The sequence below is a fragment of the Drosophila busckii genome, chromosome 2R (assembly GCF_011750605.1).
Source record: "Drosophila busckii strain San Diego stock center, stock number 13000-0081.31 chromosome 2R, ASM1175060v1, whole genome shotgun sequence".
In the NCBI taxonomy this organism is placed as follows: domain Eukaryota; kingdom Metazoa; phylum Arthropoda; class Insecta; order Diptera; family Drosophilidae; genus Drosophila; species Drosophila busckii.
Window position 1 is genome coordinate 1,531,418 of NC_046605.1, and position 23,321 is coordinate 1,554,738.

Sequence of the window (23,321 nt, forward strand, 5' to 3'; positions counted from 1 at the left end):
CTAATGAATAAACATGACGTTGGCTACACTTCCGTGTTTCATTCTTTGTTACGTATACGCCATGTGTGCGGCGCTAGTTACAACAAAATTTATTGGCAACAATGTTGAGTTCGCTGTGTATTCCCTGGCTGAAGTGGCTTGGACATGTCGCTGACATTGACGCCTCTAATGATCTAGGGGGCAAGTCTGCTAGCCCAGCAAGCAAATAAGTTGTTAACTGCAGACAGACAACCCTTCCCTGAATTGTTATTGCCACGTTACAGCTTTGGGGTCCAGGCATTGTTTATGCCATTTAAGCTTTTAATGGCACGCCCCCAACCCCCAAAAGCATTTGCAGCAGCAGCAGCCGGCGAAGCGCACTTCCGTCTCAGTCTGTTGCCTTGCGTGGCTTTTGGTTTGCACATGTCATGCGGTCTGGATGGACAGCAGCAGCAGCAGCTGTGGCAGCCACCGGAAGAACTGCTGAGAGTTAAAGTCTATTTGTGGCTAAGAGACTTGGCAACGCTGCTCTATTAAACGTGTTTAGTGTAATTACTTTGTGGCTCAGTAAAAGTTACAAACTGCAGTCAGTTGAGCTACAATTTAAAAAGCAGCTCAAATATAATCGCTAAAGTTATAACATGCATTTGTTATAAAGTTGTACAATATTAGTTAATGCAAGAATATTATAAATATTCCAGCAGCACCCTAAAATTCCCACTCCAAACCAACTCCTCGCTGAGGTCAACCCCAACATCATAAGAGAGACTATGAAATTAATCAACAAATTAAAAATAAGAATTTAGCATAACAATTGTACCATAGAATTTAATTCTAGGCTACAATTAAAATAAATTAATAAATAAATATTTCACTTTCCACTCCACTCCACTCTCAATTAAAAGATCAAACAGACTTTGTTTAGTTCACTCTTTAAGAATCTGCTCCATATCCGTCCATAGCTAAGCAGCAGCGATTGCTTAAGCGCTGTCAGCACTTCGATCTTTGATCTTGGCCATTGTCCCTTCCAGTGCGTTTGGCATTGACATTAATTTTTATTAATCAACGTTATGCCAATAACAAATGTAGAGCAAATTCAATATACTTATCTTCCGTATAGTCAATAGTCAAATTTATTCAATTCGGATTGAACTTTTACATACAAATTATTTGTAATTTTTTACTTTTATATAAAATTTGATTTAGACTTTTTATTAATTCGCTCAGCTACAGCGAATAAATATTGGAATTACAAACAAAAGGAAATTGCAGCTTACTAATTTTATTAGTTTAGCATTAATTTTTAAAGCGTACAAACTTTATAAATAAAATATTTAAAATCAGCAAACTGAAGCATACATAGATATATGAAATGAAATCTATTGGCTTTGTAATGTTACAAAATTATGTGAAATATTTTCTATTTATTTTTAGTTAACTTAGAACTAATTCTATAGTACAATACTGGGACCTTCAGGCTAAATATTTTTTAATGATATTTTTACATTGAAACATCTCAAATTAATTATTTTCTTTCTCTTTTTGCTTTGCAGCACTTCAAGGCAATCCAATTAATTGTGGGCACAACAACAATATAATGACCAAAAATAAAAACCAAACGCTGCTGAGCAGCAACATGACTTGCACCTTAACAATCTACAGCTGTTTGCTTGGACTGCTGCTGCTGGTGATGGTGACGCCCAGTGAGGCAACAGTGCACTCGGTGTTCACTTATAAAAACGCCTCCACGCAGCTGGGCCAGGTGGTTACCTCCAGCACGCTGGTGTGGGAGACTTACGATGGTCCTTGGCAGATGCAGTTTGCCGTCGAGGGCGGCAAATATGTTACCGCGGATGAGCATTATCCCATCTTTGTGTGCCGCGTCAATATCGATGGCATGCACACCTCTGGACACACCGAGAAGATACAACAGAAGCATGTGTGCAAGGCGGAGGGCAAGAACAATGAGAACTTTGATGTGCTTATGAACAAGGGACATTTGGGCAAAATAGGCTGGCGACAGTGGACGAAATTTACAGCCGGCGTGCCAGTGGGCGCCATACGCATTGGCGAGGACTCGTATATAGGACGTCATAAGGATGCGGCGGGCGAGCATCATGGCGCGGATTACAATCTGGGCAGTTTGGAGCTCACTGGACTGGGCAAGATACGTGTGATGGAGCAGCAGGAGGAGCGCAACTATGATGAGGGCGAAGTGCTAATTGAAACTGAGCCAGTGCGCTACGAGCTACGCGACATTAAGCTCGATAGACTGCGCACCTTGATACGTGACAATCTTACAGAGTTGGGTAAGTTACAAATACAATAAGTTAAAGGGTAATGCTTAACATTTTCTTTGTTGTAGCTACTGGTCAGCTGGAGAACCTTGGCGACACTTATAATACCATGGAGAAGGTTATGAGCTATAGCTTCGATCAGCTGCAGTATTGGGGCTCGCATGAGGGCGTAGCACGCGGCTTGCCCACCAAGATATACGAAAAGGATGCCAGCACGCCCTCTGAGATAAACTGGGCGCTAAAGCGCGGCGAGAAGCGTCCCGAAACGAAAGTTGTGTCCGCCAAGCTTTGGCCAGGCACAGCCATCAATGTAACACTGCTGGGCAACTATGTTACCCTCGAGGCGCCCTATTCAGCCAAACTATTTGCTTATTATCATGGCAGCGAATCTGTTTCACGCAAAATTAGCGCTGAGGTTAGTCAACGCTTCAATTATTTATTTGTAGCTAAGCTAATTTACATTTGTTTGCATTGCAGTTGCGCAAAAGCTACTTGAAGGATGTGAAGCTGGAGTTTAGTCCTGTATTTTGGATTGAGAATGGCACCATTGTGCCCACCACAACTACAACGTCCACCACTTCCACTTCAACCACTACACATGCCACTACCACAAGCACCAATGAGCCTGTGCCCATAAATGAGCCACCGCTAGTGGAAATCAAGCATGTGGGCGACAAGCACTCCGGACCGGATACGCTGGAGAAGACGCTGCAGAAATCAAACGAAGTGAATGCGCATGAGGCGCCCGAAAATATGTCCTCCAAGGATGCAGCGCTCGCTGGCTTTGGGCTAAGCCCCAACAATGCTGCTGCTTCGCTCTCGGTTGGCGGCACAATTGGAACGCTGCTCTTGACGCTGTTACTGCTGTAGATGTGGGCAGTAGCGCTGTTTCTACCAATTAGCATAGCGTTTAATTATTGTTGTTGTACCTGTTGTACCCGTCTTGGAGAGAAAGCGCAGCGCCGCCTACTTGAGGAGCGCAGAGCAAAACAAACACGATGCGCAGTTGAACATAAAGTTGATATTTTTTATACGTGTGTCCCTTAGCTGCTGCTTCTGCATACATAAAGCAAAACAAAATTCTAAATACATTCCTAAGCTAGATCCACACACACACACACACAAGCATGAATATAAATCAAAAGTATCTATCTATAAATGAAAAGTCGATATATATTTAGTATTTTATATATGTAAGCTGCTTTGCAATGAAATGTTTTAATTTGAATGGCTTGTCTTTTAAGTTGTAAGCAACAATAAGCTCTAGTAAATTAATGAGAAGCTGCTGATGCTGATGATGATGATGTGTATGTAAAATCTATGTAAAACATAAGTATGTATGTATGATGTAAGTTAAACAACTCCAAATATGTAAATTAGTTACTATAAAGTACGCCGCACCCTCTGCTATGAATTAGCTTTACTTTCAATTGCTCTGAATTTTTCTGTTTAAGTGCGAACAAACTGTATTTTGTATTTAATTTTCCTTACTTTTCCCCATGTCTCTGTATTGAACGATTTTTATTTTTAAGAAAAGCTACAAAACTGAAATCAAATAAAGCTTGTAAATTGAAATGTAAATGCTCTTATTAGCTATTCTCTTTTAATAACAGACGTTTGTTGTGCAAACCAGTTAGCCTAAATTAGCATTGTATTTAAAACACAATTTTGTTTACACTCAACTTGTGCTGTGACTTGAACAAGTTTCGGCTTGTTGTCCAAATTGTATTTTGTTGTTTACAAAACTTGTCAGCAACATGAAAAAGGCTGTCACAATATAAGATTCTGCAAAAGCAAACAAACCTTTGACTTGGCATTAATATAAGAAATACCTAAGCTAATGAATCATTTATACTTTATACACGCTTAGCTCATTTCATTGTGCAGAGTTCAAGTAGCAAGTTCATGTCGCATTATATGCTGGCTAGTTGCATAAAAGGCAAGTTGTATTTGATATGCGCAACATAATGCGACATTAGCCACACATTTATTGCCCAATTACAAAGCCATTGAGTGCGACACCTGCAATTGTTTATTATTTATTTCTTTTTGTCAACCACAGACAGCTTAAGCTTGACAGTTAGACAGCTGTACAGCTAGCCAGGCCATTAGTCATAGACAAATCTTGTCGGCTTGAGCTGCCATTAGCTGGCAACTAATTAACATTGCAGGGCTATGTTTAAAGTTTGTTGTTTGTGGTGTCAATTTAAATAATAAATTTACATATGACACTGCCATACAGTCTGCGCCATCAACAATTAACATGCAAAGCACGTGGAGCAGTGGCAGCGTTAATGAAATGAAATGTATCTACGCGTATATATTACCATGATTCTTTTATTTTATAGCTGTATCTGTATCTGTTCATCACACATCGAAGTACAGGCGCTCGTTCTGCGCCGCTGGTGTCTGCAGCAGCAAACAAAAGCCCACAAAAGCTATTTGTATTTATTTCTATGTGTGATATTTTTAAAGCGTGACCACATACGCGGCGATTCGCGAAACGGGTTCTCAATTGAGCTGCTGCTCTTTGGGGGCGGTAAGCTGCGTGCTCTCGGTCGCTGCTATGAGGCAAGCAGGGCTAGCGCTTAATATGAATTCGTTTTCATAATTTCTTTAATGTTTTTTTTACCTTTTTTCTGTTTGGCAATCTGCAATGCATAGTAGTATAATTTATTCGCCTCTGAACTTGTTTGAGCTGAAGTTGTAAAAATTTACATTAACATTAGCGAGCAATGAACAAATTAGTAAACAAACAATACATCTATCAAGCTTTGACAAGCTGTAACTTATCTTAACCTTTCCAAATTTAAATGCAGCTTTGTTTAAATTATTCTCACGCGTCTAATAGGGCCTGCAACTCTAATATCAGACGCTATTTCGCTGAATTACGGCTAATCAAAGTGCGATATTTCACGAAAATTTGTCTTGTTTGTTAACTATTTTGTTCATAACTTTGCCAAATAATTTTTGTATCACACATATTTCAGCTCATTTTAATTGTGCTTTCCATGCAAACATAAGGACGTATAGAACAATTGGATCGGATTTTTTTTAGCTGAGTTAGAGCTTCGCAAAGTTTGAAATTAAGCAAAAGTAGCTCTTTGGCATTGGATTTATTGCCATAACTTTGTCAAAACAATTTTTTTATTGTTCAAACTTAACAACATATCTTTATATACAATCTCATGATTAAATTAAGCTAAACCACTCTTCTGTCCGATTTTTTTTTGGCTGAGATATAGCTTCTCAAAGTTAGAAAGTGAAAGAATGAAGACGGCATCATTTTTGGCAAAAAATTTACAAGGGTTACATCACGTTCTTTGCCAAAAATATCGAAAAATCGTACACCCTTCCAAGTTTGAAATGCAGTTTTATTCTTCTGCATCTCACGAGTCTAACAAGGCATGAAACTCCGCAATCGGATGCAATTTCGCTGAATTACGGCTTATCAAAGTGCGATATTTCACAAAAATTTGTCTTTTTAGTTTGCTAATTTGTTCATAACTTTGCCAAATAATTTTTGTATCACACATATTTCGGCTCATTTTAATTGTGCTTTCCACGCAAACATAAGGACGTATAGAACAATTGGATCGGATTTTTTTTAGCTGAGTTATAGCTTTGCAAAGTTTGAAATTAAGCAAAAAGTAGCTCTTTGGCATTGGATTTATTGCCATAACTTTGTCAAAACAATTTTTTTATTGTTCAAACTTAACAACATATCTTTATATACAATCTCATGATTAAATTAAGCTAAACCACTCTTCTGTCCGATTTTTTTTGGCTGAGATATAGCTTCTCAAAGTTAGAAGGTGATAAGAAATGAAGACGGCATCATTTTTGCAAAAATTTACATCACGTTTTCATCACATTTTTGGCCAAAATATCGAAATCGTAGACCTTCCAAGTTTGAATGCAGTTTTATTACTTCTGCATCTAACGAGTCTAACAAGGCATAAAACTCCGCAGCGGATGTAATTTCGCTGAATTACGGCTTATCAAAGTGCGATATTTCACGAAAATTTGTCTTGTTTGTTCACTATTTTGTTCATAACTTTGCCAAATAATTTTTTGTATCACACATATTTCGGCTCATTTTAATTGTGCTTTCCACGCAAAGGACGTATAGAACAATTGGATCGGATTTTTTTTAGCTGAGTTATAGCTTCGCAAAGTTTGAAATTATGCAAAAAGTAGCTCTTTGGCGTTGGATTTATTGCCATAACTTTGTCAAAACAATTTTTTTATTGATCAAACTTAACAACATATGTTTATTTACAATCTCATGATTAAATTAAGCCAAACCACTCTTCTGTCCGATTTTTTTTGGCTGAGATATATCTTCTCAAAGTTAGAAAGTGATAAGAAATGAAGACGGCATCATTTTTGCAAAAATTCAAAGGGGTAACATCACGTTTTTTGCCAAAATATCGAAAATTTTAAAACTTCCAAATTTAAATGCAGTTTTATTGTCATGCATCATCTAACAAGGCATGAAAACTCTGCAATCGGTGTAATTTCGCATGAATTACGCTTATCAAGAGTGCGTATTTCACGAAAAGATTTGTCTTGTTTGTTTCACTATTTGTTCATAACTTTACAAATAACTTTTGTATCACACATATTTCGGCTCATTTTTTAATTGTGCTTTCCACGCAAACATAAGGACGTATAGAACAATTAGATCGGATTTTTTTTAGCTGACTTATAGCTTCGCAAAGTTTGAAATTAAGCAAAAAGTAGCTCTTTGGCATTGGATTTATTGCCATAACTTTGTCAAAACAATTTTTTTATTGTTCATCAAACTTAACAACAATATGTTTTATTTACATATCTCATGATTAAATTAAGACCAACCACTCTCTTCCGATTTTTTTTGGCTGAGATATAGCTTCTCAAGTTAGAAAGTGATAAGAAATGAAGACGGCATAATTTTTGGCAAAAATTTACAGGGGTTACATCACGTTTTTTGCCAAAATACGAAAAATCGAACCTTCCAAGTTTGAATGCAGTTTTATTCTTTCGCATCTCACGAGTCTAACAAGGCATGAAACTCCGCATCGGATGTAATTTCGCTGAATTACGGCTAATCAAAGTGCGATATTTCACGAAAATTTGTCTTGTTTGTTAACTATTTTGTTCATAACTTTGCCAAATAATTTTTGTATCACACTTATTTCAGCTCATTTTAATTGTGCTTTCCATGCAAACATAAGGACGTATAGAGCATTTGGATCGGATTTTTTTAGCTGAGTTAGAGCTCGCAAAGTTTGAAATTAAACAAAAAGTAGCTCTTTGGCATTGGATTTATTGCCATAACTTTGTCAAAGAATTTTTTTAATTGATCAACACTTAACAAGCATATCTTTATATACAACTCATGATTACTTAAGCTAAACCACTCTCGTCCGATTTTTTTTGGCTGAGATATAGCTTCTCAAAGTTAGAAAGTGATAACAAATGAAGACGGCATCATTTTTGCAAAAATTCAAAGGGGTAACATCACGTTTTTTGCCAAAATATCGAAAATTTTAAAACTTCCAAATTTAAATGCAGTTTTATTCTTATGCATCTCACGAGTCTAACAGATGGCATGAAACTCTGCAAAATCGGATGCCATTTCGCTGAATTAGAGGCCTTATCAAAGAACTTGATATTTCACAGAAATTTGGCTTTGTTTGCTTACTACTTTTGTTCATAACTTCGTCGAAATAATTTTTTTAATCATACATTTTTTACACCTATATTCATTTGTGTTTGCCATTCCTACAATTAATGGTATAAATCACTTCAATCAGAATTTTTTTCGCTGACTTAGAGCCTGTCAAAGTTTGCAGAACGCAAGCGCTTGTAATTGAGGTAACAACCTTTTGTTATTGATGTAACTCTATTTGTTCCTCTAGTTGAGAGCGGCGTTCGTCTATTATCATTTGTTTGCATAACGTTTGCTGAATATATCATATATACCAAAGCTACTTAATAGCAATGAGCTGCAGGCAGTCCACAATGTGCAGGCCTGGAGCTAGTCAAGCAAATGACACCCATGCCATGGCCTATCTCTAGATAGAGAATTAAGTCAAATAGCAAACTATAAATCTGCATCTACATCTTTATTCTTTATTAAAAAAACATTTTAAAATTGTTGTATTTTATTTACAGGCGTCTGTTTGCGCTGCATGAGTACAACATCATGGGCAATAGCTGTGGCGGCCTCTCCAGCTTCTCTTCACTATGTAGTGGAAGTGCTAACAATGGACAATGCAATGGACGTCACCGCTTCACATTCAACAGTTTGCAGTCCACATCCTCTGGACTAATCATTAGTTATCATCATCAGTCGACAACAATGATAGCTTCATTGCTGCTCCGTAACGGATTCCTGAAGCAACTTTAACTTTAGTTATCTGTATTTATTGATTACTAATCAAAGTTGTACAAAGTTATTTTAAGGCAACAAACAATTGTTCAACTTACTATTTAATATTTTGTTATTATTCTAATTACATACAAAATATTAAAGCTCCTCTTAGGTTTGTCAGTCGATAATATTACAATTACGTTATTGTTGTACATAATACAATTAATTACTATTATTAAGCATTTTGTTTACTGCCAAATAGTTACTATTATGTTAGTTACATTATTATTATTATACATTACTTGTACATTTGTATTGTATTGTATACATATATTGATTTTAATAAAATACTAAACAAAAACAAACTAAATATGTGTTTATTATTTGTAGAGAGAGGAAATGAATTCTTTAGGAAGGTTTGTTCTCAATAGCGTTTGTTGATTGCGTATGCGCTCGATTGTTCCCCTTTTCTTAGAAAGCACGCTCTTCACGGACAGGAGGTGTCTGGATACATACAACAACAACAACAACAACAATAACAAGCATTACTTACCTTACTTACCTGTTGCAACCGTACTTACCTTTGCTAAAGCCGCAAGTTTTACCCAATTCAAATTGAATGTTTACATTCAAAATGAATTTAGTTCTTTTTAAATTGTGATTGCTTTCAGTTTTATAAATACCTTGTTGAGATAGAGCTCAACAAAGTCTGAAATAAAACTTTATTTCAGAAGTTACCAGCTTTAAAATGAACAAAACACAAGTCTGCCATCATTTGTTTTTTAAGCCATATCTACTTACAAAATCATCCTATTCTTAAACGGTTTACTGCTTCATGCTTGTTTTGATGCTGAAAACAATTTGAATTTTAGGCATGAAACTTTAAAATCGGAAGCTTGGTCTTGTTTTTTTACTATTTTGTTCATAACTTCGCCAATAATTTTTATGTCATACAAGCTTATACTCATTTAATTGTGCTTTCCACGCCAACATATAGATGTGTAAAGCATTTGCATCGGATTTTTTTTTAGCTGAGTTATAGCTTTTGTTATTGATTGTTGATGTATGAAACAAAGTTACTCTTCAGCATTGGCTTTCTTGCCATAACTATTTCAAAAACAATTTTTTATTTATCGAACATAACAACATTTGTTTATTTAGTATCTCATGCGTAAAATTAAGCTAAACCACTCTTCTGTCCGATTTTTTTTTTGGCTGAGATATTAGCTTCTCAAAGTTAGAAAGTGATAGGAAATGAGACGGCATCATTTTTGGCAAAAATTTCCAGGGGTTACATTCACGTTTTTTTGCCAAATATCGAAAGTCGTAGACCTTCCAAGTTTGAATGCAGTTTTATTCTAATAGGCATCTCACGAGTCTAACAAGGCCTGAACTCCGCAATCGGATGTAATTTCGCTGATTTACGCTAAATCAAGTGCGATATTCACGAAATTTGTCTTTTTTGTTAAACTATTTTGTTCATAACTTGCAAAAAAATTTTTGTATCACACTTATTTCAGCTCATTTTACTTGTGCTTTCCACGCAACATAAGGAGTATCGAACCAATTGGCATCGATTTTTTTTAGCTGATTAGTAGAGCTTCGCCAAAGTTGTTTTGAAATAAGCAAAAAGTAAGCTTCTTTGGCTATTGGATTTATTTCATACTTTGTCAAAACCAATTTTTTTTTATTGATCAACACTTAACACATATGTTTATATACAATCTCATGATTAAATTAAGCTAAACCACTCTTCTGTCCGATTTTTTTTGGCTGAGATATAGCTTCTCAAATTTAGAAAGTGATAAGAAATGAAGACGGCATCATTTTTGGCAAAAATTTACAGGGGTACGATTTTTGCCAAAATATCGAAAATCGTAGACTTTCCAAGTTTGAATGCGGTTTTATTCTTCTGCATCTCACGAGTCTAACAAGGCATGAAACTCCGCAATCGGATGTAATTTCGCTGAATTACGGCTAATCAAAGTGCGATATTTCACGAAAATTTGTCTTGTGTTTGTTAACTATTTTGTTCATAACTTTGCCAAATAATTTTTGTATCACACATATTTCAGCTCATTTTAATTGTGCTTTCCACGCAAATATAAGGACGTATAGAACAATTGGATCGGATTTTTTTTGGCTGAGTTATAGCCTCGCAAAGTTTGAAATTAAGCAAAAAGGAGCTCTTTGGCATTGGATTTATTGCCATAACTTTGTCAAAACAATTTTTTTATTGATCAAACTTAACAACATATCTTTATATACAATCTCATGATTAAATTAAGCTAAACCACTCTTCTGTCCGATTTTTTTTGGCTGAGATATAGCTTCTCAAATTTAGAAAGTGATAAGAAATGAAGACGGCATCAATTTTGGCAAAAATTTACAGGGGTTCATCACGTTTTTTGCCAAAATATCGAAAATCCCACAACTTCTAAATTTGAATGCTGTTTTCTTTATATGGATCTAACGAGTCAAACGAGGCATAAAACTCTAACATGGGACAACATTTCGCTGAGCTACAAGCTCTCAAAGTTTGAACAATGCAACCGTTTGGTATTGATGTAACAACCTTTTGTTATTGATGTAACTCTATTTGTTCCTCCAGTTTAGATCGTCGTTCACTGCTGTTTGCCAATGAGAAAATACTTACCTAACTTACCTTGTCTCTACACCAACTTCCAACGCCTCTCATCAAGCTTTCAGTTATACCCAATTCAATTTGAACTGTTAAATTCAACTTGAATATAGTTATTGCTTTAATTCGATCTTGGCTTTCGTGCCATAACTTTGCCAACGTGTAACACAACCATTGGTTGTTGATGTACAAAGCACAGCCATTGGTTGCTGCTGTACAAAACAGACAACTTTTGGTTGCTGATGTACAAACAAACAACCTTTAATTTTTGATGTGAAAAGCACCAATTGATGTTAAAGTGCAACATAGCCTTTAGTTATTGATGTACAACACAATGTGCAACACAATGTGCAACACAAAGTTTAAATGTTGCAAGTCTGTTACTCTTTTGTTACATAAACTTCAAAACGTTGTGTTATACATCAACAACCAAAGGTTGTGTTATGCAACAGCAAATAAAGGTTACCGAATAAAAAAAGTTACATTTAAAATAGCGAATGTTTTTTATTTGTGAAAGCTTTGGTTACTTCTCAGTAAAGTGATATTTTACTAATATTTGTAAAAGCTGCAAAGTCAGTAAGCCGTTGTATCTCGTGGGTAGTATGGATTTATTTATTTGAAATTTAAAACAATAAAATTTTGCAAATTATAAGCATGCGAATCAATGAAATTGCAAATGTTTAAACGCTTCTAATTTATTAACTAACAGTAGGGAACGATTTTATTTGTCTATGCATTTGCTTACATTCTTTGCAATAAAGTTAAAAACACTTAGGCGGAATTTATCGTTGCATGTAATCTGCATAAATTATGCGCTCAGTTGAGGCTGACTTTATGCTCGATAGGCAAGGATGAGGTAAAACCAACGCCGACCTGTCGCTCTGCTCGGTTGGCATTGCACTAACCAAATTTTATGCTTCGCTTCGCTGAAACAAATGCCAACCCTTTAGAACAAAAATTCATCGACACTGACGCGGTTAACGTGTGTTAACCCGGCCGGGCTATAATACATATGCATAGGCGTATATCGGCGTGCAATCTGTTGGTTGCATTCAGGCGTGACGAGACGACAAGCTGTTGAGAGAGAGCGAGAGAGTGTGTAGTGCACAATTTATGCGGCTGTTATGCTTAATAATTTCACTTTTTTTGTGAACTGCGTTGACATTTCGTTGCCTTTTTGGCTTAAAGTGCGCTCATGTGTTGCGCTTATTTATGACAAATGCAATTTGAGCTGACAGCAGTGTAGAGCCTTAAAAAATAAAAGTGCAAGTAGCAGCTGAATTTAATTTAATTGAAAAATATACACAAATTTAAAATGCATGCAATTTAAAATAAAACACACAACTTGACTCTTTTTATTTGATAGTCAAGAAAATATAATTGAATAATACGCTTAAGTTTGTCAAAAGTTTAGCAAGTTTATGGCATTGGGATTGTTGCTGCTGCATGGATTCTGTGTGTGTAACACGCGGCGTATGAGCTACTCAAGTTTCGCTTTTAATTGAGCGACGAGCGCTGCGCAAGTGCCCTAATGGCAGCAGAGCATATGGCTGAGAGGCACGCTAGAGAATTGAAATACTATGCTCTTAAGTTGTGTGCAAAGAGCGCGGCGCACAGTGTGTCAAAGCATAAGTATTGTACTAAAAAATATATAAATAAACAATTTATTTGCTTTGTTAACTCAATGTAACTGCTTAACAAATATTTTTTGCACTTTTTTAAATGTTTTTGCACCACTGTGCTGCATGACTGGCCTCAATACATGTGGCAAGAGCTTTGCATTTAGGCTGCTATGACGTCATTGAGAAACCGGAGCGCCTAAAAGTATGCCGCACGCAACTAGCAACAGTTGCTGCTGCTGCTGCTGCTACTGAGACCGAAACGTTTTTTATCCCAAGAGAAAAAGCCGAGTGCGTGCAACCCGAGCGTGCTGCTGAACAATTTATCCGCTGCCTCGTTCGTATAAATGGCGGCGTATCCTGTGCTTGTGGCACAGTGCAACGAAAGACTTGTTAGCAAACGTGTGGAGTGCTCAGCTCACACACAGGACAATTGTACAGCCAAACAAAAGCTGTTTGTTACACAAAAAAATTGAGTTTCATTCGAAAAGTGCAAGTGTTGGAACTTTTGCAATTTATTAATTGTTTGCGTGAGTGTGTGTGTGTAACAAAAGACAATTGCAGCTGCCCAAAGCATTATGCAGGCCATGCAGAAGACCGCACAACATAGCAAATGGCTGCTGCTGTTGCTCTCGATGCTGTTGAATGCCGTAAGTAGCGTAGAATTATATTTAATTTCAAAATTTCGTCAGCTTAAGCTCGAGCCTTTTCTAATTTCGGTTTTTACGAGCTGTGTGTGTGTGTGTGTGTGTGTGAGGGATATGCTTGTGCGACGTGGCGTAAATTTTTCAGCGAAATTGCCTTGCGCTTCTTATTTTCGTTTTCTTTATTACACTTCACATTCTTTGCTTAGCGCATTAAAATTTTTATTTAAATGGATTTGTGTCAAACACTGCAGATTTTCAATTTCTTGCCTAAGCTACAGTAACAAGTTTTACAAGCAGCGCACAAAGATTTGCGGCTTATCTAAAGATAGACATAGATACATAAGTAGAACTGACAGCGCTTTATGAAGTTGATAAATGTATGTTTAAGATTTTCATTTATGCACAATTGATGAGAAAAGTTTGCTTAAGTGCAAATTCTACACAAGTTAGTTAACCATATTTCAGTTGCAGTTGCTCTGCGTGGGTGTTGCAACGCCCTGTGCTGTGGCTTGTAATTTATGTTGAAACAAGTAAATGCAGCTCGCCCCTTTCTTGCGCAACAACAATTGCCTTGGCGACCGCAGAGTCCCAGTCCCAGTCGCAGGTCAGTGTTGCCCTCAAGCGACACGTGCCAGTGTAATTTATGTTTCATATATTATTTTACATTTTTATATTTTTGTGCTTAGAGCTCAACAATTTATGTGGCAGCTCTGCTGACATTTGCTTGACATTTGTCAGCAGCAAACTCTAGAGCAGCCCGTACATCATTTTAGTTTGTGTATTTTTTGACAGCAGCAGCTGCTTGCACTGCGCTTAATTAAAAAGAATTCCTTCTTTTGTAATTTTATAAAGCATACGCCACGTTGCACAGCAATGTGTATAGCGCTGAGCTAAAAGTAAATTAGATTTCATTGCGCCTGGCTGCACGCAAAGAGTAAAATTATGTGCTAAACTGTTTGCGGACAGCTTAGCCTGACTAAAGAGTAAAAGCAAAAGCAAAGCCCCAAGTGCTGCTTAAAGTTACAGCTACAATTTAAAGTAGAAATCAGTGAAAGCAGCACAATTAATTTTGTCTAGTATCTATGCCAAACAGGCGTAAACTTAACATTGCCAGCTTAAGACTTAAACTAAAACATTTCTTCTATATAAAACTCAGCAAGCTTAGCTGCTTCACATGCTGTATCCAGCTGAACTAAAGCTAAGCCTGCTCAGTTTATTGACGTCAAGTTGTATCTATAGCTATTTAATATCGCTTCAGTGCTTGCGAAAATATAATTAAAGTTGCACAAGCCTTTCGCAATCAATGCGATTGTCAGTTGCAACTGTTGACTGTGGCTGACAACTCACTGACGTTTATTAAACTTATTGCAGCAACAAAAGCAATACACACATATAGAGATATATGCTGCAACTCTCGAATACAGACAAGCCAAGCTGCGCGAGCGTCATGGCCAGGCGGGGGGTGGTGGGTAAGCCTGACATGTGCAGAATTCTATTGAAGTCAGCGATATGCAAGCTGATTGGTTACAATACACACACACACACACAACATGAAATGTATAGTTATGTGCGTCAGCCAAATGCCAAATTAATTAACAGATCGATACGCATTGTTTGCTGCATTAAATTGCGCATACGCAGCGTACAAATTCAATTGAAATAATCAGCAATAAAAACCGCAAAATAAATGAAATGTAAATTGCCAAAGCCCATACAAAAAAAAATTCATTATGCTGCGCAAACAAATAATCAACACACACACACACACATGCATAAAATGTAGCTTTGGGCACATAAATTACGCACTGTAAATGCTAAAGACAACAATTTGCAGTAAATTTACACCTTGTTGAGCTGCTTGTTATTTCTGCAGACTTTAAAAAAACTTTAAGCAGACAATTGTGTGCAAAGTTTCGTTTATACAGCTATTTGACATTAAGAAGCTACCAAGTTTGCTTTTAATTAGGCATACTAATATTTGCTTAGCCCAAAGCAATTCCCAATAGGCCACAATGCCCTTAAGCAAATATTCGATTGCGCTGTCTATAGATATTTGTGGATTACTTTAAGCTTACAGCTGCACTTGCCTTTGAGTGTGTGTGCCACAGCTGCCTGTTTATGCAACAAGATAAACATGTTGACAGGCTTTTCAATAATGCGTCATATTTTTCACATGCGCATCATACGTGCATTAAGTTTTTGTTCTATTAAAAAACACTCGACTTCAATGCCAAACCGAAAAATATAAGAAAAATATGCCAACATATTTTACAATGCACAACAATGTTGAGCAGCAGCATAATGGGGGTTGTTGGGGGGCTGGTTGTCATGTCTATTTAGCATACACACACACATTTGTTGCTTTTTATGACTTGTGGCATTTATGGTTACCGTTAGCTTTTGTTATGCCTGTGTGTGTATGCGTCAGAGCGATGCTAAAGCTGCTAAAATAAATATCAGCAAAGTCAAATTTAATGAGTTTGAGTAGAATTATGCAATGATTATGCATATATTTAAGTAAATTAATCACACATAAAGCCATTTGCTTAAGCTTTTTAACCTTGCCAGTTAATTTAATATTTAACATTATAATTGTGGCTGTGAATAAACTAAGCCAACTAATACAAGTGTTAATGGCAATACGACAGACTCAGTGCCAAAAATTTCACTTGAATTTCTTTGTTGCTTTGCTGCCATAATTTGTATTTCAAGTGAAGACCCAAAGCTGTCTTCAACTTTTGGCTTCATGCATTGTTATTTAAATTCACTTGTTGGTGGCGGGTAATTGATTTGTTGAGTTCTCGGGCCAGGCATATTGAAGTATTGACACACAACTAAATCAATTTGCAGAGCGACTATAAAACTTTATTGCTGAGCCTTGGAGCATTTAAAGTGTGCACAGCTTTGTGCTTTGAAGAGCGTATCATGGCCTGAGGCCATCAATCAGCTCATGTGGAAGTTTCACTTATTACCACAGCAGTTTGCTGTTGACTTTCCACTTGGCTACAGCCCACACACACACACACACACACATGTGACAGCATTAAACTGTGTGGCCATTTGATTTTATGCATGCGTCACCAAATGGCAGCGTGGGCTGCGCTATGCTGTGGTAATTACAACGCATGTGATGGGCCCATCCAGTGTCCTGACAATTGCCTAATGGACAGCAGCAGTTTGCTAGCTTCAAGCTTTGTAATTGCTTTTGCTGCAATAATTTCATAAAGAATGTAACAAAGCACATTGAACAATTCCTGGTATTATTAACCCTAAAAGAATTATATTTTTACAAAGTGAAATTCTAATGAACAAAATGCTCGAACCTTTTTTTTTATTTCATGCATAAGCTCGTCAAAGCAAACTAAAAGAAAAGCAATAAAGCAGCAGCAGCAGCAGCCTCCGCCTTCAAGGTCAAAACACTTAGGTGCTCAGGACTGGCGCACACAAAATATTTATTTAAGCCAAAAGCAATGCGCCAAATTGCGTCATTAAATTACACGCAAAGTAGAAACAACAAGCAATGCCCGAGCACACGTAGCAAATGGCCAAAGGACGCGCTTGTGCCTGTGCCTTGTGGTAATCAAATTTGCTTAAACCGCTCAACAGGCTGCGGCTGCTGCTGCTGCCCACGAACGATAAGCTGGTCAACTGGCTGCGAGTGTGGCAGCTAGTTAAGTTGTAAAGAGCTCGCTGAATAATTTTACGCCCAATTAGCTAAAGCATCAGTTTGCATTTATTTCAACGTTGCCAACTACTGCGCTTGACATTCATTTTAATTGAGTTTTGTGTTTAACGCACATTTTCCTTTTCATTTCATTGACAATTAATTGAATTTTTTTATTGCGATTAAGGCATACGACACTGACTTTGACAGTTTACGGCGAAAATTTTAATTACAAATTGAAATACAATCAGCGCCAATAATTCATTTTAATTGCAAAGCTGAGCTTAAAGGCTAAGCGAGCTGCTTAAAGTTTTCATACTTTCATAACAAGCAAGTGTGCAATTATTTATTGCTATTAAATATCAAAGCCACACTCGCTGCTCTATCTTTAGCACTTGATCAAGCGAATTTTCAAATTTCAGCGCAGCGTAAATTGTTTGTGAAGCTTTGCGCTTCATTTGGTGCGACAGGAATTTCACTAAAAAATACACACACACATATATACAGACATACACACACACACATATACATACACACACACACACAAGAGCAACGCCCAATGCTGCTTGCATGTTTCGCTTTTGTTTACTAAGCTGCTGCCTCAGCTTGGAATTTTTTCAGTGTTTCGAATTCTGTAGAAAAATATTTGCCGCATACTTTTCAGCGCGCATATAAGAAACTTCTGTTAGACAAGTTGGGCCATGTTTCTTATATTGTAAAACAATGGCTGGCTGACAATCTGAGCTGTACACATGAATAAGTAAACACAAGAAGCAGCGCAATAAAAAGTTTTAGCATTGTCATCAAACGATTTATGATACGCTGCGTGTTACAATTTATAGCTGCGCAAATATTTGCATGCAAGCGCAAAATGCAAAACAGAAGCGAATGTTGAAATGATTTAACGTTGCTGCTATTTGTTTGTACAATTGACAAGCGGAAATTAATATGCAGCAGCAATTGGCAAATGCAATCAAATTTAAATGTATGCTTATTGATTTTATGTACAGCAAATTTCATAAGCTGTGTGGTGGCCAAATAGCTTAGAGGCGTGATGTTGAGTGCTAATAAGCTGCCACATTTGCCATACAAGCTGTTGACTCAATAACAAGCACAACAGGCACGCAAGCCAAAGGCTCAGAAAAAACATTCACACATACTAAACTCACACAGACAGAGAGACACACACACAAGCTACGCGTGAGTGCACATAAGTATGTAGTTGTCAATTTCTGTTTGAGATTTACGACTTGAACTTCCCAACAGCGTTGCACAGTGGCACAAATTGTGCTTTAAGCTGGCTATGATCACAGTTCGCTGCGCTGTTAAGCTTCAAGTGATAGTGGGAGCAGCGATAGGTGGGCTCAAGGTTTCTGTAAATTAAGAAGTATTTAAGAACTCCTTTTTTTATACAATTATAAAATTCCAATTTATTCAGATATGTATTTTGCTGTTTAATTAGTTTGCTATTACCTATGTGGCAAGTTTACCTAATTATATTTTACTAAATTATACTAAACTATACTATAATACTATAGTAATACTAACACTAAAATAATACTATAATAACAGTCGATGGCTAGCACTCACCACTTTTAGTTATTACATTAATTTTTATAATAATTAAGCTTGTAAATAAATAAATAAATACAGTTGGAATATAAAATTTAGATACATTTTTCTAGGCTGCTTTTAAATAATCTTAGCATCTCATACATATATTTAAATTTATATTTTGCATATAGTATAAAGATAAAATTGGTGTCCATGAATATTAAATTCAAGCCTTACGCTAAGTTTTGCTTATACAGCCTAAACCAAACCAGCAAATGCTCTAATCTTTAGCAAGCTGCTGCTTTAATCTATGCCTAGTAGTTACTTATACTCAGTTTTATAGGCGCGTAACAAAATCGTTGCCACTGTGCGCTTTGTGCCCGCTGGCAAGCACATCCTGTGCCTTGTGCCTTTTGCCTGAGTTATTAACAGCGGAAGTATTGTCTATGAGACTTTCACACACACACGCACACACATGTGCATGTGTAGCTGTGCACATTAAAGACTAAATGTTATGTATAGAGCTTAGACTTAAGCGTTATTTTTCTTTTGCTGCTCCGCATTGTTTTGTTGTCACAGCTGCTGTTGCTGTTGCCTGTTGCTTAACTAAATTTAGTTTCTCATTGTTGGCGCATTGCATAAGCCAGCGCAGCATGTGTGTGTGTGTGTGTGTGTGTGTGTGTTGTATAAAGTTAAAAATAAAATGCTTGCAAATGACGCACGCAGCATGCAACAGTTTGTGGCAATAAATTGAGCGGCGCCAATTAAGCATAAGTAATTGCCCCACTTAGGCGCGTGTCTTAATTCAAATATCTTGTTTGCCACTTGATTTCCACAGGCTTGGCAGCCACGCGCTTTTGTTGTCAATGCCAGCGCAGAGGCGGAGCTCACCCCCTGCGAAGTGGAGTCGCTCATAAATCAGCTGATGAATCCCAGCCCCGAGTATCAGCTGCACGTAAGTTTAGCCCACGCGCAAATGTGGCGCTTTGTATAAATTTAAATGTGTCCTTAGGCCTCGGCTTTGCGTAATCAGCTGAAGAACTTGCTGCAGGAGCGTCAGCTGGCTGTGGGCGAGGAGCAGCCGCTGGGCGAGTATGCGGACTATATAGACGAGGACAAGCGTTCGGTGGCAGCGCTGGCTGCGCAGGGGCTGCTCAATGCGCCCAAGCGCAGTTTGGCCACGCTGGCCAAGAACGGGCAGCTGCCCACTGTAGATCCTGGCATGGGCTCCGACAGCAGCTCCGGCGAGCCCAGCGAGCAAAAGCGTTACATAGGCGCACTGGCACGTGGTGGCGGCTTGATGAGCTTCGGCAAACGTAATTTGGCCACCTTGGCGCGCCTGCAAAGCGCACCCACCAGTCATCGCGAGCAGCCCAAGCGCAATGTGGCCGCCGTCGCGCGTTACAACTCGCAGCAACATCAGAATCAACGCAATGCCGCCGAGAAGCGCAACTTGGGCGCTCTGAAGTCCTCCCCAGTGCATGGTGCAGCGCAGCAGAAGCGCGAGGATGAGGAAATGTTGTATGCAGCTGCTGCTCCCGAATATGCTGAGCCCATGCAGAACTATTGGTGGTATCCAAGCTATGCTGGCTATGCTGATCTCGACTGGAATGACTATCGCCGCGCCGAGAAACGTTTTCTAGGTGAGTTACTTGCCAACTTAGCAGTTCCAAGAACTGCCAAGTTATGCAAACTGCGGCTGGCCGCAGTTCATTTTGAAGTTTGCAAGCAATTTGTTGCCAACGTTGGTCTCTGCACTCTGCACCGGCACTTGAACTAGTTAGCAGCAACATAACTTATGCACACTTTTGTAAATATAAATATTATATATACCCTACTATGTACATTACTATGCACAATATGAAATTAAAAGACACAAGCAAGGATCCCGAATTATTTGGCATTGAGCATGGCTATGAGGCAAATGCTGAGGCTCAAGCCGAAGCAGACGCTGAAGCCCAAACGGAGGATATGGAAATGGATGCACCACAGAAGCGTCATATCGGCGCTGTTTATCGCTCTGGCTTTCTGCCCAGCTACCGTTATTTGCGCAGCCCCACTGTCAATGGTGATGGCGGCGGCTATCGCGGCGGCGCCGGTGGGCGTTTTAGTCGCTCGGGACGTGCCAGGCAATTTGTATGAGTAAATGGCGATGGTTCAATGTTTAATGCATAATTTTATAATTTCTGTTGTTGTTCATTTCTCTGGCGTAAATTACCTTTTATAAGTTCATTAATTTGATTTGAATGCGGCTCTTAAGTTTACAAGCTCGAGTTGTAGCCTGCCTGTATACCAAAAAAAATATAGAAATATACACAGCAAGCTGCGTCTAAACAAATGTAATTATATACAAGCGTGTATCTCGTACTTTCTCTTGCTCTTCTTCATACATAAATGTAGCATGCGTTACGTATACTTGATATTTGTGTAATATATTTAGAACGCATAACAATGCAATCAATGCTCACAACACAACACACAATTCCTGCTCATCAACGTTAAACTGTTTGTCAGCATTTGTCGTCAGCGGAAATTCAATTTTCCGTTTGCCAAATATATATTTCTTTTACTCACAGTATTATCGCCTTATTTCCGGTGCTTTATTGGAATTGAGTTTGCTGCAGAAAGTTTTAAATGCCCAAAAGTTCACAGCTGCTTTGCTATTTATTTAACACTTGAGGCAAAGTAAAATTCAGCAGCTGCAATTGTTAAGCAGTGCACAAGTGAGCGAAGTTTTGTTGCATACTTTGCGGCTGCAGTTTGCATTTGACTAAACAGCTTAGCAGCCTTTCAAGCGCAATGCGGCTGAGTTCGTAATAAATGCAGCTTACTTTTCTATAGTTTACTATAAGCTGTCATTGTTTTAAACACGTGTATGATAATTGTTAAATTGCAATTTAATTATTTTATTGTTATGTGTGTGTTGTTTGCTTTAGCACATTGGCATGTTTTATTTTAATACCCAAAAAGTTTTAACTCATTGGCATGTTAGCTTTTAATTTATATAACGAATGTTTGTGTAGGACTTGCAGCGCATTAGTTGCATGCAACATTGCAGCCATGTAGCCAAGCAATCTGTCTGTCGCCTCTAGTTGTATATTTGTTGATAATTATTTTTAACAGCAAGTAACTAATCTAAGTGTGTGTGGCAACTGCAGGTCGGGTACTTCCCCCAACACGAGCGACTGCGTCAACCAACCGCAGCCGTTTGTAAACGCTGTTTCCTACCCAATCGACCGATGATCAACTGGAGCGGTGCTGGCATGCGCGGTAGTCTGTCCAAAATCTTTCCAGACCCCGAGGCGGCTCGCTTGACACAATTGCGCAGCATCAACAGCAATCAGTTGCCAAGCGGCGGCGGCGGCAGAGCGGCCAAGCCGCGTACCATCTACACGCCCTTTCATAACTGGGGCACACATCCGCGCATTACAGCACTGCAACGTGGCATAAATCGACGCAACAGTGAGTCCATGGACAATTTTGACAACTAAACGAGACAATACGAAACTACAATAAATATAAATAAATAAATATATATATATACGATATACAAAGTTATACAAAAACAAAAACAAAAAAGAAGTTAAAGTTTAATTATACATAACTGCAAATTCGATGTACGATGTACGATGTACGATGTACGAGTAGTGCTCACCGTCACACAAACACCTGCAGCACCTGTGTCTACGCAATGCAATTGCAACAGCCACACATTTGCCGTAGCACAGTGCCACCCAAAAGAAAACTTACGTATCTGTATCTTTATATATGTGTAACTATTTAATGACTAATGAGGTAACTGATCTGAGTGCAAAATATCAAGCGGTCTAAACGAAAACATATTCAAATAAAATCATATCTCTCTCTTTATCGTAAATGGTTTATAAACAAATTAGTGCCAATGCCGAAACTTCTTTAACGATTCTCCCTACATTAAGCATTAAGCTTATATATGACAATAAATAAAAACACACACTTAGCTATGTTTGTAGACTTAACTATGCAAAATGCTGCGTCAAAGACAATAAATAAACAGACAATAATGCAAGTTGACAAAATGGCAGTTGAAAATATATAAAAAAAAATGTCCCTTATTTAAATAAACATACAAATATTCAATATTGTCAATGTGCGTAATTATAAGTCTGATGTTGTCAATATAATTAACTTAATCCTTATTAATTTGCATTCCAAATATAAACTTATACACACAAGATATCTACAATATATATATATGAAAATGTTTAAATTTGTGTCTATCTATGCAAAGTAAAGAGCAAAATACGAAACGAATGAAAGCGAAGCGTACACAACTTATCAAGACGTTATATCTTTATACACACAAACTATATATGTATACATAAATATATTAAAAATAACTTACTTATAAATATATTCATATTTACGGTTTGCTCCTACACTACTGAAAATTGCGTATTGTGTTTTATTTGGGGCAGGGAACTCAACTCAGCTACAAGGACGAAGCTGCCTGCAACAGATTTAGCTTCTGTTCAAATGAAATACAAGCTAATTATAGATTTCTATATATATATTTTATA

General features: G+C 37.6%; 2 protein-coding genes across 4 annotated transcripts in view; both read left to right on the plus strand.

Moving 5' to 3' along the window:
- Positions 1–3,831, plus strand: part of LOC108596896 (protein unzipped) — a 33,156-nt gene extending 29,325 nt beyond the window's left edge. For both annotated transcript variants that reach the window (XM_017983085.1, XM_017983086.1), the window contains exons 4-6: positions 1,533–2,288; positions 2,345–2,691; positions 2,754–3,831. In XM_017983085.1, coding sequence (XP_017838574.1) covers positions 1,577–2,288; positions 2,345–2,691; positions 2,754–3,146 — 1,452 coding nt within the window. In that variant the 5' untranslated portion in view covers positions 1,533–1,576 and the 3' untranslated portion in view covers positions 3,147–3,831. The remainder of the gene's footprint in view (positions 1–1,532; positions 2,289–2,344; positions 2,692–2,753) is intronic.
- Positions 3,832–13,235: 9,404 nt separating this feature from the next.
- LOC108597708 (neuropeptide-like 1) lies at positions 13,236–22,298 on the plus strand. Of its 2 annotated transcripts, XM_017984396.2 has the most exons (5): positions 13,236–13,547; positions 19,601–19,717; positions 19,775–20,405; positions 20,636–20,898; positions 21,921–22,298. In XM_017984396.2, exons 1-5 carry the CDS (start codon positions 13,476–13,478, stop codon positions 22,251–22,253), a joined length of 1,416 nt encoding a protein of 471 aa, XP_017839885.1. In that variant the 5' UTR covers positions 13,236–13,475; the 3' UTR covers positions 22,254–22,298. The 2 variants fall into 2 exon arrangements, with proteins under 2 accessions (XP_017839885.1, XP_017839886.1); XM_017984397.1 differs by lacking the exon at positions 20,636–20,898 and having other exon boundaries at positions 13,261–13,547; positions 21,921–22,063.
- Positions 22,299–23,321: the final 1,023 nt, after the last annotated feature.